Raw genomic sequence first — 18,013 nt, forward strand, 5'->3', positions numbered from 1 at the left:
TGATGGTGTTCCCTGCTGCTGCATCAGCCTTCCGAGCAGTTTAGGTATTGGCAGGGCTTATCTGTGCAGTAGACTGGAGCAAGCAATGCCCTGGAGGCAAAATCAAGGCAGGAATGCGCGTGGGAGGATGAGCAGAAGCCCCAGGGGACACAGAGCCTATATGCTAAATTGTCAGGAGGTATCTAAATCCAGCTCCAGTCAGGAATTAAGGGAATTTAGAGGTTGGTTTGGTTTAGGGTTGATTCTCCGCTGATCCTGAAGGTACAGTGAACAACTGCCCACGCCAGGAATCTCTGGCGAGCAGAAGGCAGTTGGGAGTTGTGGATGTGTGAACATGCCTCCGAAGGGCTGCAGCCCTCCAGGCTGTCTGCTCCCTGTCCACAGTGGGACCACAAGTGACTTCTGCAACAACCTATCTGGTAACCCACTGACCCATGGCAATATTAAATTTACTTCTGGGCGTGCTTGGGTGTGTGGGCCCATGATCTCTGAAGAGCTGTCCCCAGCTGCTCCCAGGAGAGCCCATGTTCGTGGCCTGTATGAAGGGTGAATATGCACAAATATGCATTAATATTGCTTTGAGAAAGACTCTGTGGGCACATACAAAGTAATTCAACTTTTGGTGCAAAGGTTCCAAATTTGCTCTGGCATAATTATATCCTTTTTGTTTATGACTTGTGACTTGGGGTTTTTTTGATGTTTCTCACACATCTGTATCTCTAACCACCACTGAGATTTTAGCAGAGCTTTAGGAGACTGTATCACTTTCTGTCTCCCACACATATGTGTGTTTTCTTATGCTGCATTAAATAAGATGTTTTGCACTCCCTGTATTTTGCAGGAAGCCAGTATGGCAGAGTTGTGACTTCTGAATAGTTCTGAATTGAAAATTGAAAATATAGGGAAAATCTAGACCCTCATTTCCAAAAAAATAAATTGAGTAGTTGTATGCATTATTTAGTCATGGATTAAAATACTTATGTCTAATTATTAAATCATTAATAATTTCAATACTTTAAATATTTTAATTAAATCTACCACTCTGAATAATGCCAAATTCATTAAGATAAAAGCAGTAGGTTGGGATGAAAATAGACGTCTTAGAAAGCTGTTCACTTTGCTCACTGTGTGATGCCAGGAGGCTTCATCCTGAGACTTTCTCAGAACAAGTTTCGCAGCCATTGGGAAGCTGCAGTGCTGGCCCGATTTTTCCTTCCTCCAGTATGGTGCTGGGATAGCTGTACAGCTCAAGATTTTCCCATTAGGATGAGGCAAATCTCAAAAACCTAGTAATTACTAAACACCCCATAAAACTTTTCTCCAAAGCTAAGGGGTTTTAGCTGTGGTTTTCCTACAAACCTCGGTACAAATAATTTCCCTTTCATTATAGTTAGTTGTAGCGCTTCTCCCTTATCCTGATCCTAATCTATCACACAGCATTGACATTAACCGTGTTTAAGCAGATGTTGTGATCCACTCCAGAGATGGCTGCATTTCAGTAACTGGTTAAAGTGGTCCCACTGCATTATTTTGAAAAGTTTGTAGAATGATTTGAGGGGAAACATTCTATTTAAATGTAAATTATTTTACTATTATCATTATTATTATCAGCAGCAGCTACTAGGGGTGAATAATAACAATCTATTTTATCCACATTGAGTAGAAAGAAGCACACAGAGGAATACAGCAGAGGTATTTGTCTACTTATTGCTTAATGTGAATGGACTCATAGTTTATTATCAGCCTTGTATTTTTTGCCTTGACTCAGCTAGCACTAAATGTAATGAAAACAGTTTGGAGGTATTTGTCTGAATTCAGTAAACAAATTGTTTTAAACGGTTTTGAACATGAATTTCACATTATGGCTTCGTTTTCCTGGCAGGCTTTATTATTCCATTGTAGGACATCATTACGCTGACCATGTGAAGCACTTAGAGAAATGGTTTACAGATGCATCTCACCTGTTGCTTATTGTGACAAGATTCATACCATTAAGAGAATGGCTGTAATATGTTCTACATGGAAATCTGCTACATGATTATCTAAACATGGTGCATATAATTAATTCCTAATAAAATCTGGATCAGTCTTGTTACCATTGCCTGTTCTCCAACAGTGGGGAAAAAATCTGTCATTTGTACCTCTGAAGTGTGCTGGCTGATGGCAGAAAAATATTTGGAGGTTCCCAAATACAAACCCCAGGCTTTAAGAGAATTCAAGAACAATGAAGGTTTTACCCATCACAACACTCTACCATTACAGTATGCAATTTCTCAGTCCCTGATCCTTAACTGGGTGCCCAGGGTCCATGACCAGCACATGGAGGTGCCCGAGGGTGAAGCGTGCTGCCTCGCCTTGATCACAGGACACGGACATGTGGAAGTCAGGAGCCTGTCTGAAATCCCATGTCCTTCCCCAGTTTTGATTGTCTTTTTAATAGGCTTTTGAATGTCTGTGCCATCATGAAGACTTATCCCTTTACCTACCATCTGAATGGTCTCTGGATGGTAAGTGGCATAAATCATCTCTGTCAAAGGTGGGTGTTGCGGATGAAAGTATTAACACAGTAATAATTTAACAACAAATCAAGATTTATTATTAACTAACAGGACTTGATCATTAACCAGTTTAAAGATGTACAAAATAATTCAGAAAAAATATGTTATAATTAAAATAGCAACTTATCTACAGATTCTAAGATTACAAGATTCACTCTAGCTGACTATATGGTATCTTAAATCAATACATATATGCACACGCATACACAGATACAAAACGTACAAACACACACAGAGACAAAAGTATTCGGATCCAGTAGAATGAAGTATGTACCCACACACAACAATAAGCAGAGAAAGAGTAAGAGAAGCTAGCTCAAAGGAAAAGTTCCCCCCTCTCGAGTTTAGAGTGAATACTCACAATGCCTTGGCATTCCTCAGTGGGCGATAGTAGAGTTGACTTTGCCCTGGCCTTCCGTCAGCTCTGACAGCAGATGACACCTTGAGGTTTTTAATACCTGAGAGGTGTTCCACCTCAGGGGAGATTCTGGTCACAGGCTAATACTGCAGTAGCTTAGAAAAAGGGAAGACTCCAGTGGCCATATTTCAAAAGAAATTGATAGCTGCTGTTGTGTTTTATGTAAAATCCAGTTTTGGAGCTGTTTGGTAGTAATTTTCGGAGTGCTCAAACCAGCCCTGGGGGAAGATAAACAGAGGAACATATTTTTGGGGTCCTAACTAAGCTGGTGTCTGAACTGGAAGTTGGTCAACTTGACCTTTTTAAGACCAAAGAGCTCTTGAGTACGACCAGAATTCAGGATGTCTGGGGAACTTTTGTACTGTCAGCTGAAGTCAGGGAGAGATTGGAAGCCTCCTGAAGTAGACAGCAGAATCTGTGTTTTGTACGTGAGCACATAAATTCCACCTCTGTCAGGTTTTAAGTGTCTAAATCCTTTTCTGAGTATGAAGATGTGACAAATATATGACCACCCTTTAATATGAATGCCAAGTGGCTTTTTCCTACTTATTGCACAACCCAGGAAGTTTCTATACCTTAATTTATACCCAGTGTATGTTGAAAAGCACTTTAATCCTGAATTTTCCTTCCACCATTTCTTGCTAAACTAGCATGCAGTGGGCATGAAAACACATGAGGGGTTTCTATAACAACAATGTGAAATAATAAATAGCACAAAGCAACTCTGCAATCTCCAAATAATGTAAATGTTTTTTTCATTTAATTACTATCCACATTTCTGTCCAGCTTCAGAATAATACAGCTGCAGAAGTAATTAATTAATATAGGAATGCAGTTTAATAACAGCACAAGGGTTCTGTGCTCACCCGTTGGTTACGGGCACTAGCTAGCATGCTGATAACAGGTTGTTGCCATTGTTGTCACCTCATTAGAAAATTAGCATTTAATTACCTTAGGAAGATATGGAACAATTTTGATATGGGAAATATTTGTACACATTGTCTATTGGAATTGAAAGCTCCCATCCAGCAAAAAGCACAGCAGCCTCTACAGCTGGTGGCTGTTGGCCCACAGAAACTAAACAGACTCGCCGGTCTGTGCAGCTGCAGTCGCTGCCTTTGATTTGGAGGGGAAAGGGAAGCTGTGAGCCGCACTCGTCTCTGAGGCATCAGATGAAAGGAGCGATCCAGCAGTGGCGTTGGCGCTCGCCTTGCAGGCACTGTAGCAAGTCCCCGGCAGCCTTAATGCGTGGCCAGTGCCAGCCCTATGAACTGTCAAGTAAAAGTTCTGAAGGGAAGATGGCTCTGCTTCAACCCGGGCCTGATGCAGCCTCCCCTGAAGCCAGTGGGAGTCTTTCCACTGACGTCAGTGGGCTCTGGACGGCCCCGCTAGGGTTTCCTGGCCCGAGAGCCCCGGTGCTGCCAGGAGCCAGATGCAGGGAGAGGCAGATCAAGCTGAGCAAAGGTTAACCACTGCTGGTCTGGGGCGGGGAGAGGGTGGGGAGGAGAAGGGGACGGCAAGAAAGGGGAGGGGGCTGCCAAAACCCAACTGGATTTTCCTGCTGTTTCTTTCTTGCTGTTGACACTGGCTGAATGGTCTCGGGTTTGATTTAGATGCTCTTGTGGATGAGAAGATCCTCTTCAAACTGCAGTGTTGAAAAACAGCCTTAAATCTCCCGCTAGCAAACACAAAATAGAAAAAAATCCCTGGTTCCTAGGGTGATTTGTTATTGCGACCGAATACTTTTATTTAGGTTGATGCAAAACCAGAGGAACAGTCAGATGAAGTTGAGCCTCGCTCCTGCGGGGTGAGGAATTCACACCTCCGTGTGCCAGCGCTGCCATGTGCATCCGCGGGGGATTCCCCCAAGCAGGGGGTAAATGGCTGTATCGCCTCTGTCATCCCTCTGCACGTGTTTAACGTTGCACATGCAAAGCTGTGGAGTTGTGCCAGCATCCCACAAGTTTCTCCCGCTGACGTCCCCGCGGCTGCAGCTGCGGCAGCAGGATCCGTCCTAACCCCGGGCTGAACCAGCCCTCTGCAGCAGCCAGCCCACCTCGCCCACGCTCACAGCCCTGCTCCAGTGTCTCCAAGTACTTCTGAGAGAGATGTCACTGCCCCTGCCAGCAAAAACACTGCTCCCAGCTCTTTGCTTGCCCTTCCCGGCCCTGCCGAGCAGATTGCCACCCGCCAGGAGCGCTGCAGCAGGACATTAGGCTCTCCCTGAATAGGATGGGTGGGCTGTATTGTGTAAAGCTGTCTCCCTTGAGGGGTTCTCACTTCTGTCAGTGCGGTGGGCTGACAGGTAGGGACCGACAGCACCCATCAATCACACCTTTAACAGTCTGAAATGCTGCCATTTCTCTTGTGGAGAGCAGCAGCCAAGCCGACGGGCTGCGTGGGGCTGTCAGTGAGGCAAACGTCCTCAGTGACAGAGCTGCTCCTGAGGGGATCTCCCACAGTCGTTTGTGTTCATCCCAAGTAACTGCCCCCTATTCTTCCTCCTGGCGTGAGGTGAACAAATATCAGAGCCGGAGGGATTAGGAATAATTGTGTTGTGATCGGTGCAGATGCTTTTTAAGGCAGACACTGAAGTGCATGGCACTGCTGTGAGTCAGGGCGTGAGGCAGGCAGATAAAATGCAATGGTATTCCTTTAGCAGAGGACAGCCAGACCCAGTACTGCAGGGACAAGGTGTGTATGCCTGCGTTACATGCCTTTAATTGGTGGCAGCAGTTAAAGGCTGTTTGTGCATGTGAAGCAAGCGATGTAGATGAACATAGGGACCCAGGCTTTGCCATTTCTTGAGAGGGAAACAATCCTGGCCTTGAGAACTGCAGCAGCATTTTATCACCCAAAAATTGTCCTGTGCGCTCAGAGTAAGATCAGCGCTGAAGGTCAAATGCAGAAATAATGTAGCCCAGAGGCCTTTCAGTGCCCAACAGCAACGGTTAAACACCTGAAAGGAGAGGCAAATAAGTGAAGAAGCAAAGCAAAAAAGCAGCAAACAAGATAACATTAAAATATCACTCTGTGTCAGTCTTATGTTTTCTTGCAACTGGTTCAGAACTGGCTGCTCTCACATAACCCCACAAACCTGTTGTAAGGAGCACAGGCTGGTCCCTTATTGACAAGAGACTGTTGCTGTGCATGTGGCTCCATAGGAAGCCATAAGGACAGAGCTCTGTCTGGTGGGGCCTGATGAACCAGTGTATAATGCAGACTGACTTAGACCAGAGCCATCGGAAGAAAACACCACATAGTCATACAGTTTTGCACTGGCCTTTCCATTTACATTTTCCTATGTTTATGCATTGCTCTCACTGCCAATAATTTATCTTTGGTGAGATTCAGACCATCTACTTTGGTGCTAAAATACAAGAATATGGTTTAAAAACCTACAGGCCAACACAGCTTATCCCTAGAGACACCTACATCCATTTTTGACTTCAGAGCTCCCAGGAGCAAACACCTCTCCTTCTCAGAAACCTTTGGGCATTTATAGGGGCTGTAATGGGAGCACAAAGCCATCACCCTGTGCTTGCGTGAGGCAGCCAAGAGGCAACTGAAGCATGGTTGGGCTCTCTGACCCATGAGACTGTGTCGGCTCGGGGCCCAGTGTCAGCAGCAGGACTGTTGCATCCTTGCTCCATATACTTTACTTCCCTCAGGTTACCCCATGCCCTGGAGGACACCTGTGGGACACATCTCTACTAGCAAGCCAGAACACGGTTGTGTCTCCCGCTGTTGTCTGAACTGTTTCTTCATCAGGTTTCTCCCCAGCAAGATTTGGGCCTGAGCCCACCTGCTATGGCCAGTCATGGTCTGGTCAAGATCTGAGATGCTATGTCCATGCCTGCCCATCCTTTACGTAACAGCCACTTCTGATGTCTCTGGGCACAGACCTGCAGCAGTTGAATCCTTACAGCCCATCCACCCCCTGCTCTCAGAAAACGTAACGACAGTTACGCTGTTGAACGCTGATGAAATTTCAGGTAGCGCTAAGTTCTCCCCACTCCATGCTACCTACATTCTGGCATTTCACTAATTTGAATTGCTGATCTATTTAAAATGTAAATTGCTGATCTATTTAAAAGGCTACAGCAGGAGCACAGTTTACATGGAGATCCAGCTGGGATGGAGGGTCAACATTCAAGTTCAGTGTTTTCTTTCTAAATAACTTGGCTGCTAGAACAACACCTCAAGGATTTGAATTTAGTAGATCAAATTTTCTTCCTAGTACATCCCCACTGACACCACTTAGGTCAATGGACCAGCTTGTGATCTCAGTTAAATCAGCATGTATTGGGAGTAACATTACAAAAACTAGTGGAACTATTCCAGATTTATATTGGTGCTAATGAGACCAAAATCTGGTCCAGTGTATTTGCAGAGATAGAACTGAGAGCAAAGTGTTCATTTCAGTCCTCAAGTAAAATATACCACCCTGCAGACTTTTCAAAATATTTGAACACAAGTCTGTGTGCAACAATAAGAACAGAGTGAACACTAAGAGAATAACAGATTAAAATTTATCCACTAACCTATACTAAAACTAGTACAACCTGTGAGTGTTCCTGGGTAAATGCAAAAATATTGATCATATCAGATAAGCTACATGAATGCTCAAGTTAGGAGTTAGCAATTATTTTTCAAATGCTCTAGTTTAACATAGTATTTTGAGATGAGAAGAATAATTCAAGGTTTCAACCTTGCAAAGTCTGGGGTACACTGCTTTTGTTAGTAGTCCCATCATCCTATTTACTTTATTGCTGTTTTATTAATCACCCATATGAATCTTTGTGCTTCTATTCCCAAACAACTGCCAATTCCTTCCTTTTTACTCCTTCCACCTTCTTTGTGACTTGTCAGCTTTTTCAGAGAATATTTCAGAAAGCAAAATTTTTTTCATTATACATAAAAACTACATGAAAATTTTATAGTTGGTATGAGAATGATTACCAAAATCAGAAAACATTGGTTGAAGTTCTTTTTGAATGCTTATTATGATAGAAGATATCTCCCTCCTTTTAGCTCATTGGAAACATCTGAATGCTTCCTTTTTGGATGATGAAAAACTGATAACTAGCAGTCTGATAGACAAGCTCTCAGTATTAATACATGTGTGATGCAGTTGTAGAAACCAATATGCCATCAAAAATAGAAGTATGAACTGGAGAACAACCAGAACAGCTCTGGCTCCTCCAGCTTTAGCAAAGCTCAAAAGGCCCTGCCCATTTGGGCAGGGGAGCAGAAACCTCTATAAATTGCCTTCCACCAAATTGGTTCCTTTTCCCAAGTGTGCAGAATGATGGTCTGGAAGTGTGGAACAAAAAACAGCAGGGAAGATTTTTCATAAAATGGAAAACAGAGGAAGAGAGAGATATAGCAAACATATATATCTAAGGTGTCCTGACCCTTTCCTTTCAAATTAGATGAGAACAGGGAAAGGGGGAGGCAGCAGGAGGGGACAAGATTAGGGCAGGTTAATAGGGGAAAGCTAAAGAAAGGTTTTAATCCCTTGAGGATCCCTCTGAAGGAGGCTGTTTCCTGTCTCCCTGCTCTGGGAGTCCCATTTCTTGGGTCTTGCTTTCTTTTTTTCCTTTTTACTTTCTTCCTTTTACAGTTATATCTACATAGACTGGGATTCGGTATAGAAGAATGTATATACACATGCCGGAGGCTCAGCTGTGTAAACCACTACAGTTTTTATGGGAATCAGTGGAGCTGTGCTGATTTACATGACAAGTGGATCACACCTTTCTACCTGGTATTTAAACTGAAATAGCAAACTATTGGTGGCATAATTTCTACAAGGTTTGTATTTCTGTTTTAACCAGTTTCTGATAGGGAAAAAAAGCACACTGAGATCTTTATTATCATCTCTAATAAGAATCTGAGCTCCAAACTTGATAGTATGTGACTGTGCATAAAATTAACTAAATGTGTCTGTTAGCAGATCTGGCTGAAGTTGCGCATGATTATATTCTGCATACATATTTGTTTTCAGTCATATTTACAGGGGTACCTCTATCCTGATGCTTCAGTTAACTGTTACTTTGAGGAAATAAACAGAGGTGAGGGTCCAGTCACCTTCAGCTGTTGGAAGTTAATAAGGTGTTAATGAAACATTGGCAAATAGCAGCAGTTTAGCACTTGGTTGACACTTGATTTTTAAAAGAGACAGAGTGTAAATAAGCTGTGTTTGCAGTGAAAATTAAAAAAGTGGGAGGTGGGGGAACAAATAACACTCTCACAGCTTATTGGTTTTAAGAAGGAAACACTTGATAGACCACATCAGGGAGAGTAACTTGCGTGCCGCAGTCACTGGCAGCAAACAATGCATGATGGCAGTGGGGTCTGTTTTCATACACGCCTTTTTAAGATACTCTTCTAGTATAAGGCCATCCAATGCACATAATCAGTACAAGAGGACACTAGGCACATATGCCTCCAACCCCTGGAAGTGCTCTGTGGGACCATCTGACCTGTTTCAGACCATAAATCCAATGAACCCTTGTGGTTGTTCATATGGGATGGTCAATCCCCTTCTACAGGGCACCTAAAGCTATCAGGCAGTATGAGCTCTGTTGTTCCTGCTGCATTAAGGACAAAAGCTACAACCTGAGAAATGGTAGTACTCTGAATATTTATTAACTTCTGTGTCCTGTAAACAGGGCTGTGGAAGTGATCTCTGGAATGCAGGGAGCCAGTAATTTAGGCTTGATATGTGTCAGGCAGCTCTACATGAGATAGTACAGCATCATCCTGAGTGAATCTTTCCTTTTTTTACCACTCACAGTATAGAAGTGGGTCCTGGAGATGGTACAGCAAGGTTATACGCGGTATCCTTCTTCTAGATCTGAAGGAAGAAGAGGAGAATGGTGATGGAGCAGGAGATTCCTTGGCATGGGAGTGGAATTAAACAAAGGTAGTTTAGCAGGATAGCGCTTTAGAGAGATCTGGGAGGAGCATTCGCAGCTTTGTTTCGGAGTGGCTTCTTGGAACAGGTATCATTGACATCAACACCTGGAATAGATCTAGACTCAATAGAAAGATGTTAATTTGTAACTGATGCACTGAGGATTTTCTGTTTATGCAATATATACAGAAAGATTTCTTGATAAAATGTCTACAACAGAAAAACTAAGGCAATTAAAAAAAGGACATACCCCGAGGGACATCACTTTTTCTGCAGTTACAAAGACATTATTTGCTTTGCAGGTGAGTATTGTGTCAGTGATGTTTCCTTACCAGGCTGGAGGGATTGGTGGGTTCTAGCAGATTATCAATCAGCCACATCAGAAATTACTTTATCTTATAGTTAGTAACCTGAGTTACTTGATTTATTTTTACCCTCATTCTCGTGTGTCGCATTCATTCACAGCAGCCCTTACTATAGTGTACCTTACTAGCATAAGGCAGTTCCTTTGGCACACATACTGTATAATAATCTCTTACAGTACATTACAATTGCAAATTAGAGTTAGCTTTAATTTAAAATGTAAAGATTTCATTTTCCTGAGGTAAGGATTGTCAGAGGAATAAACCTGTGGGTGTAATATACCCATGTGTATTAGCAATTCTGAAGTGTTGTATAAATGAAAGACACAAAGCCTATATTTTTGTGTAGGGTAAATAATGCCACACATAAATATTGAAGTATTGAACATAAAACAGTCTATGCAAAAATATAGACTTTGTTTGCTTGATTCTCCCTGATGTGTTAGAAAAGCTTTAACCCAAGGGGGACTGTAAGTGCTGTCTTTAAAATGAATTCAAGTGTTGTATGTTGTCTATAAATTTATCTATTGAATTACTGTCTTATCTTCAGTTTGAGGCAATATATTGTTTTGTTTATGAAGACTACAGCATAGTGGGTATCTTTTTGGTATCAACACACTGTGAGATAAACATCTTGCAATTTGTTTGAAAGAATCTGCAAATTCACACCTCCCAAGTGAGACAGAATCCCACATTCTTGAATGTACTTCCCAGTAGCATTGGAGTTTGGCCGCAGTCAGAGTCGGGACGTTGGGCAGGGCACACGGGGTGTCCCGAGTTGCCTGTGAAGCAGCTTGGGTACCCGGCTGCTCACACACTGGGGACTTGGGGTCAGGATTTCCCCTGGCCAGGCTGGCAAAGAACACTGAGAGCCCTTTTTCTGCCTTTGTAGTGTATGGTCCATTTCCTAGGATAATCCATTTCTTCACTAGCTGCTATTATGAGGACATAAGACACCAGGAGGTGCACTTTGACCTCTCCTGTTCTCTTCTGTCATACACAGAGTATTTGAAGCTTTTGGCCTTTTATACTAAAGGTCCAGTTTTGTTGTAGGATGTCAAGGCTCCTTTTGTATGGGGCACACAGCATAATTCCTATGATGCTTTTGTCACAACAGTGTATTTGTTTTAACGACAACTAAGCCACCTTTAGCAAAAGCAATTGACCCTGGGTAATGGGCTGACTTGCTTGCCATCAGAGCATAGAACATTTGTTTTTACATTAATACAATAATACCAGTGCTGCTATTTACTCTGAGTATTTTGCTCTGACTGTGCATCCAAAATTTGTGAATGCAAAAAATGCATGTTCATTAGTTAGAATATAGAAATCTGAGTGAAGAATATTTTGCAAATAAATTTTCATTCCTTTTTCCTTGTTTAGCATTTAAAATAAAAAATACAAGGTGTGTTTTCTTCAGTTGCAGGTCAGTGCAACAGAAGACAGTATAACCACATATAAAAGGAGTCATTTGAGGCTATGAAACAAGGAGGCAGAGAAGATAAAGCAAAAGCGCTATCATTTATGGTGTAGCAGAAAGTAAAGAGGGGACTGGGATGAATAGAAAGAATGAAGAAAAGAACACTAGTATTTCTATAAAGAAATTATTTCTTCTGGGATATTTTAAAGAAAAAAAAAAAAAAAAAAAAAAGTAATAGGAGTTTATCATCTGAGGAAGATCTGCTCTATGATTGTGCTGTGAGTTGCTCTTTGCTCATAAAGGTTGAAAATCTGAAAATGACCAATTTGGATTAGTCAGGAACTAAAAAATTACTGCACAGACTTCTGCTTGATTGCAGATCTTGGGGAAGATTATTCCAGGTGTAGCTTCTCCCCAACCCATGAAGACAGTATTTTCCTAGGCTGGGATAGAAGTTCAGGGCGGGATTCAATCTCAGATTCAGGCATGCATATTTGAATACCTAAATGTAAGTGTTTTAATCTAAACCAAGTCTAAACAGTCTGACACTGGTTATTCCAGAGTAATGTTTAATTTCATTTATACCCACTGAACAGGAATTGTCCTCTTCAGAGGAAATAACATCCCAGACTGTGGTCAGGACTGCAGGATAGGTGGGACAAACCTCCTGGATATGCCCAGGTGACTAATTTGGATTAGTAAATTTGATTAAGATGACTTCTACCTCTAGCCTTTAAAATTCACTTTTCAGCTATTCCAGATTCCTGTCAGTCCTCAGGAGAGCATATCTGAAAAACAGGTTGTTCTGTGTTGGCATACATATTTTTCATACCACAAAGGCACTGGTGGTTTACAGAGTCATTTGAGAGGCAGGATGGCACACTCTCCCAGGGTCAGATTATAACCTGTGAACAGCAGTGTGCTGGACATGTCAGAATCTCAACTTCTGGTTCGGGCAGCCCTGGCGGAACTTATGGCCTTACCTTGCTGAACTGCTACCAGTTGGTTTACAGTGTACAATGGAGAGTGGTTGTTTACCATGATCTTAGAGGGATTTTTTTTTTTTTTTTTTCTGTTTTGCTGCCCTTCTACACTCTCTGTGGAAATAGATTTTGAGCACTTGGTGTGGTCTGTTTATACATCAGGGTTGTTGCTTGCTGTGGCATGTGGCTTACAAATATAGATGCATTCAGGTTGCAGAGTGCCAAGCACTGATTACAAGCTACTAACTTCTGGATAGCTTGCTTTGGGCTCATAAATGTCTTACACAGGTTCAGCATGCCCATGCTGAACATGGCATGGAAGGCAGGTAGATCTGGACAAATAGGCCAAGTTCTTAAACCAGCAGTGAAGTAAAAAATGTTGAAACTTTTCTGCCGCATGTAATAATACCTTGTGATTTCTCTCTTTGTGGCCAGTTTGAAGTTTACACAGGTGATGTCCTGATGGATAACTGTTAGGGTTCTCTGATCCCAAGCATCTGGACCACTATAGTTGGAAGCTCTGTTTAACTGCATTCTCCATGCCCAGATCAATAGTCATTCTGTTATGAAGCAACAAGCATGACTGTGCACAAAAGCTTGAGTCCTTTTCAATTAGGTGCTCCCATGATGATTATTTTCCTGGCATACAAAAAAAGAAAATTAACCTATGTGTAGTTTGCCTCCAAGCACTCTTCAAGGGTTTCATTTAATTTGTCAGTGATACAGAAAGAGGAGTAATTTCTTAGTAGATATTTATCTGGAGGGAAGAAGGTGGTAAATAGTTACCCAGGCCTGTGAAGTGCAGGTGTTCATTAAGTGTACCCTGACATAAACCTGCTCCTTTTTCTTTGGTCTCTTCTGTTTGTTTGCTCTCTCCTGTTTTATTCAAGAGCAGCCGAGTGTTACCCAGCAGGGATATCCACCTGTGGTCACTGGGGTGGATATGTCATAAATGTTCCTGGAAGCTAATTAAAATAAAACTAACTCTTAAGCAAATTTTGTTTGCTTTTGAACGTTCTCTTAAGAAACTCTACAGCCAGCATTTTATTACATCAAGATATGTCTTTTTTTCATAGAGTTGTCTTTTATGTAATTTTAAAAATAACTGGTTGTGCTCTTTTTTAAAAAGTGACAGAATTTAATCTATAATTACAGCAAGCCCATACTTCCTTAGTAAGTTACCACTAGAGCCTTTAAATAAATAAATAAATAAAAGACAAAACCCAAAACAAACTAAAACCCAAAACTTCAGAAAGCTTGAAACTTTGCTCTGCAGTTTCTAACTGCAGTTTTCTAACTGGTCGTTACAAACACTGACCATATAAAACACCTCTTTTACTCTTTCACTTTTTTTCTCAGTCTGACTGTCTACTTCTGTTTTTCTGTGACAAATTTTTTATACTTATACCCCTTAAATCATTGGGAAAAGTTACAGCAAAAGCATGTTCAAGTCAAAAGGGCCTTGAATACGATGTCATATTTCAAAATAGGTGCACTTTGCATTTTTCTGACCTGTTTCTAGGAGTTGATTTCACAGCTTCCCTCTTTTCACTTCAAATATTTTACCTCTACATTTCACAAGCCTTCATTATGGCCACAGTCATTTACAGTGAGCGTTAGCACATAGAACTGAAGCTATCTTTGTGGGTTTTGAGCTGAAAGCAGTTAGTAATATGGCAATGACTTTATCTGTTGTCTTCTTTGAAGGTTAGAATCAAGACACTGACCTCATGCAGTTAGATTGGGAATTAGATATGAGTTTGGAGCACACAAAACCCCCAGCCTTATATTGCTTTTCTCTTGGTTAAAATGATAATTCCCGTATTTCTATGCAAGTTAAAGTATAATTTAGAATTCCTGGTAGATGCATTAAGATTTACCAAAACAGATTTGTTAAAAATCAAAGTTACTATCTAATAAAAAAATAATTTTCCTGGTTTATTAAGATTGTTGTCATGTGCAATATAGTAATAAAATCCAAATTATTCAAACTGAAAGCTCAAAGTGTTTCTTTGTCATGTTTAAGTTTGTAGAAAGGTTTTATTCATGGGTTGAATGCCATTAATTTTAAAGCTTTTTGGCATGTGGTCAGAAGAGAATAATGATGATTTTGTTTAAATATAGATGGTTGTATCTATATTTAATTGGAAAATAATACTAAAGAGAAGAATAGAGGCACTAAGCATTAAAACTCAGGGCAGATTTATGACCAATTCTGAGAGAAATTGCTCAAGATGGCTCTCAAAGGCAAGCAAATGAAAAGGGAAGATTCTTGGCTTCATGAAGAAGACCGCAGAGAACAAGAGGGTGGCAGCAGTTAGGTCTGGGCATGATGAACATTATCAAACACATCCTGGAGATAGGATTCTGCAAGGCCTGAAGGCCCAGTGAGGTCTAGTGGTGGACATTGCCCTTCCAGCTGGAGAAACCTAGGCAATGATGTCAAATGGAAATCAGCTGCTCTTGCAGTTATATAGTCTGAAGGGTTTCTGTATTCAAGCCACAACATAACATCCAACATGTAGTGCAGATCTGGCTGTATGGCCAGTCCAAACCATAAATTAGTCTTTGTCTGTGTTATGTCATTGCTCTTTTCTTCCTATAATAGGCAACTTCCCTAACCATGCTTAATTCATAATGGAACGTTCAGTCAGCACACAGATATTGGAAAAAAATATTTGTCATTTAGATATTCAAATAATTAATTTTCAGCATATGCTATATTCCAGTGGTGAATAACAGCCTGGTGTGTTTGGGGATGAATGCTTAAAACATTTGGGAACTGTTTGAAAATAATTTCAGAAATAAGATGCCTAGTGTATATAAAGTGGGCTTTCAATTATAATAGAAAAGAAATTCTTCAGAAATCATTTGTAAGATAACTTATTTCTTGAGTGTGTCTTGGCAGGGTTTCAAATAATGTATCAGATAGCGATCACATATTATGTGATGGGATTACAACTAACCCAACACATTATACAGGCTCAGCTACAGCAGTTGAGCTTCCATCCAAAGTTAATGGTGTGTTGAGAAGGTTTTGGAAGAGTTCAGTCTGTATTCAGGTACTTTTGTGTGTAAGATATTATGATATTGCATCAGAGGTGGAGAAGCATACTGTTACACTGAACCAAAAAATCCTATCCAAAGCAGGTTGATAGGATGGCCTCCAAGAGGAACGTGAGAAGCACTTACTCCCCTTTGCAGGAATGTGGCTGCATGGTGCAGGATGTGATCTGTTATGTCCAGATTTGAGCTGGATCACAAATGAATATGTGAACATTTTTGATGAGTTAATCAAAGCATGAAATAAAAAGTTTACACTTCATGTTTTTATGCTGACTTTACTCTTCCTCTAGCAGGACAAAGAATATAGCATTAATGTTGTGAGAAAGTTTTGTCAGAACTTTTGAAATAATTGAGACTGGGCTTCAGTTGTTGCCCCACCAGGATTTACTGGAACAGGTTTGCCCATATTCTGTTTAGCAAGCTCTCTGATCTGGTGGTAAAGCTCATGCTGTCACCAGTGCTCATGCCTGTGGGGAGACCTGGTGCTGCTGTTTTCTTTACTCAGGGTGTCAGCAACTGGAGTACAACCCTAAGGGAAAAGGGTCTTGGGTTTAACTTCCTCCTTGTTCATTTGCAGGGATATGACACTGCCAGCAGACTCCCAGGAGACAGCTGTAAGTGCCAGCCCTTATGGGATCTGGAGGTGAGATGTTGGCAGTTACTGGGACGAAAGAACGAGGAAACTCAGTGGCATCATCCAGGGAAGAAATACCAGATTCCCCAAGTTCCAAACCATGTTGCAATGCATATTTTGGTGTTGCATACGCTATCATAATTGTAGCAAAGGGTGAACTTTCTACTGAGCGCAGGAGGCCCGCACTCTGTATGTCTGGCCTCTTGCTATGAATATTTCATTAATGCTTACAAAGAATCATAGAATCATTTAAGCTGGAAAAGACCTTTAAGATCATCAAGTCCAACTGTTAGCCTAACACTGCTAAATCCACCACTAAAACACATCCTTAAGCACCACATCAACACATCTTCTTTTAAGTACCTCCAGCGATAGTGACTGCACCACTTCCCCGGGAAGATAGGAGGAATTCAGAAGATGTCACCTTAGATTACAATCTGTTGATTAAGGTGTGTTCTCAAGAAGATCAAGGTGAAAAGGAAGATACTTTGGATTTGGTATGTGCGATACTGCTCATTGACTGTGAAAAGGTGCAAGGTTGTGTACCATGGTTGGTTGTATATCATAATTGCATGCCCACCACCTTGGAAGGATAACCCTACTTATTAGAGAATCATAGAACAGCTGAAGTTGGAAGGTGCCTGGAGATCATCTAGTCCACCCTGCCTCCATCCCCAATTTGGGGAATAGCTTTACAGAGCAGGGCGTGAGTCCCACCTAATATAAAGACGTGATGCTTTTGAAACCTCTAAAGCTATGACAGTCTAGACTGTATCTATACCTTTGTATATTATACATTGAAAGTAATTACACTAAAATTTCTACTGTAAAATGTACATGTTTCTTTATAATTTTCCCTGTGGCTTACAAACTAGTGTAAATTTTGCAGTTTCTGTAAACTGTCCTTTGCAAACAGCTGCTTTTCTTCAACTGTGAATCTCAAGCTGTATACAAAGCCAAGGGTATAGCCCACAGTTTGCATAAAGTACCATTTGATTAGGTGGTAATAACATTAATTGACACCCAGAATCAGTTGGCTGTAGGTGATCTAAAGAGATAATGCACTAGAGCTGCTAACATTCTGTTTTAAGACAAAATGCTCCCTCAGCCTGGGGAAAGATGCAGGTGTTTGGGATAAAAGAGTGTTTAGTAAATGAAGGACTCTGAACACTGTGATTCCACTTCATTACACTTCTGCTGTTGCTTAATGTAAAATTATTACTCTATTACCACTTTTCTCTGTGTTTTAAAAGTATTAGAAAATTAAACAACAAACCTTAAAGATAAAATCTCATCCAAATTTTTTTTTGAGAAAATAATTTAAAAACAAAGAAGAAGAAGGATATCGAATAACTATGAAATAATTTAGAAACATTACTGATTCAAAACAGTGTGCCTATTACTAAAGTATCTAATTATAAATGGCCAGTTCTTGATTATCCTGCTTGCCTTTGTAACGATGAACCCCTCAAAATGTTGGCCTTCCCTGAAAGATTGTTTCAGCTTTGTGGATTAGGGTCTTCATGGAGAATATATGTATGCAGCTGGCAAAACAAGTGTCTTACTGAATGGTAATTGTTCCCCAATTCCCACAAATCCTTTCATAAAATACAGGCCTCATTCTTTTTTTAGGGATCTTTCTTACATTTC

General features: G+C 41.0%; 1 protein-coding gene across 2 annotated transcripts in view; it reads left to right on the forward strand.

Moving 5' to 3' along the window:
* TRIQK (triple QxxK/R motif containing) overlaps window positions 1–17,590 on the forward strand; it is an 87,512-nt gene extending 69,922 nt beyond the window's left edge. For both annotated transcript variants that reach the window (XM_042785871.1, XM_032987879.2), the window contains exon 4: window positions 16,307–17,590. In XM_042785871.1, the coding sequence (XP_042641805.1) occupies window positions 16,307–16,504 (198 nt within the window). In that variant the 3' untranslated portion in view covers window positions 16,505–17,590. The remainder of the gene's footprint in view (window positions 1–16,306) is intronic.
* The last annotated feature ends 423 nt before the right edge of the window (window positions 17,591–18,013 follow it).

Source organism: Tyto alba, unplaced genomic scaffold (genome assembly GCF_018691265.1).
Source record: "Tyto alba isolate M040663 unplaced genomic scaffold, T.alba_DEE_v4.0 Super-Scaffold_9, whole genome shotgun sequence".
In the NCBI taxonomy this organism is placed as follows: Eukaryota; Metazoa; Chordata; class Aves; order Strigiformes; family Tytonidae; genus Tyto; species Tyto alba.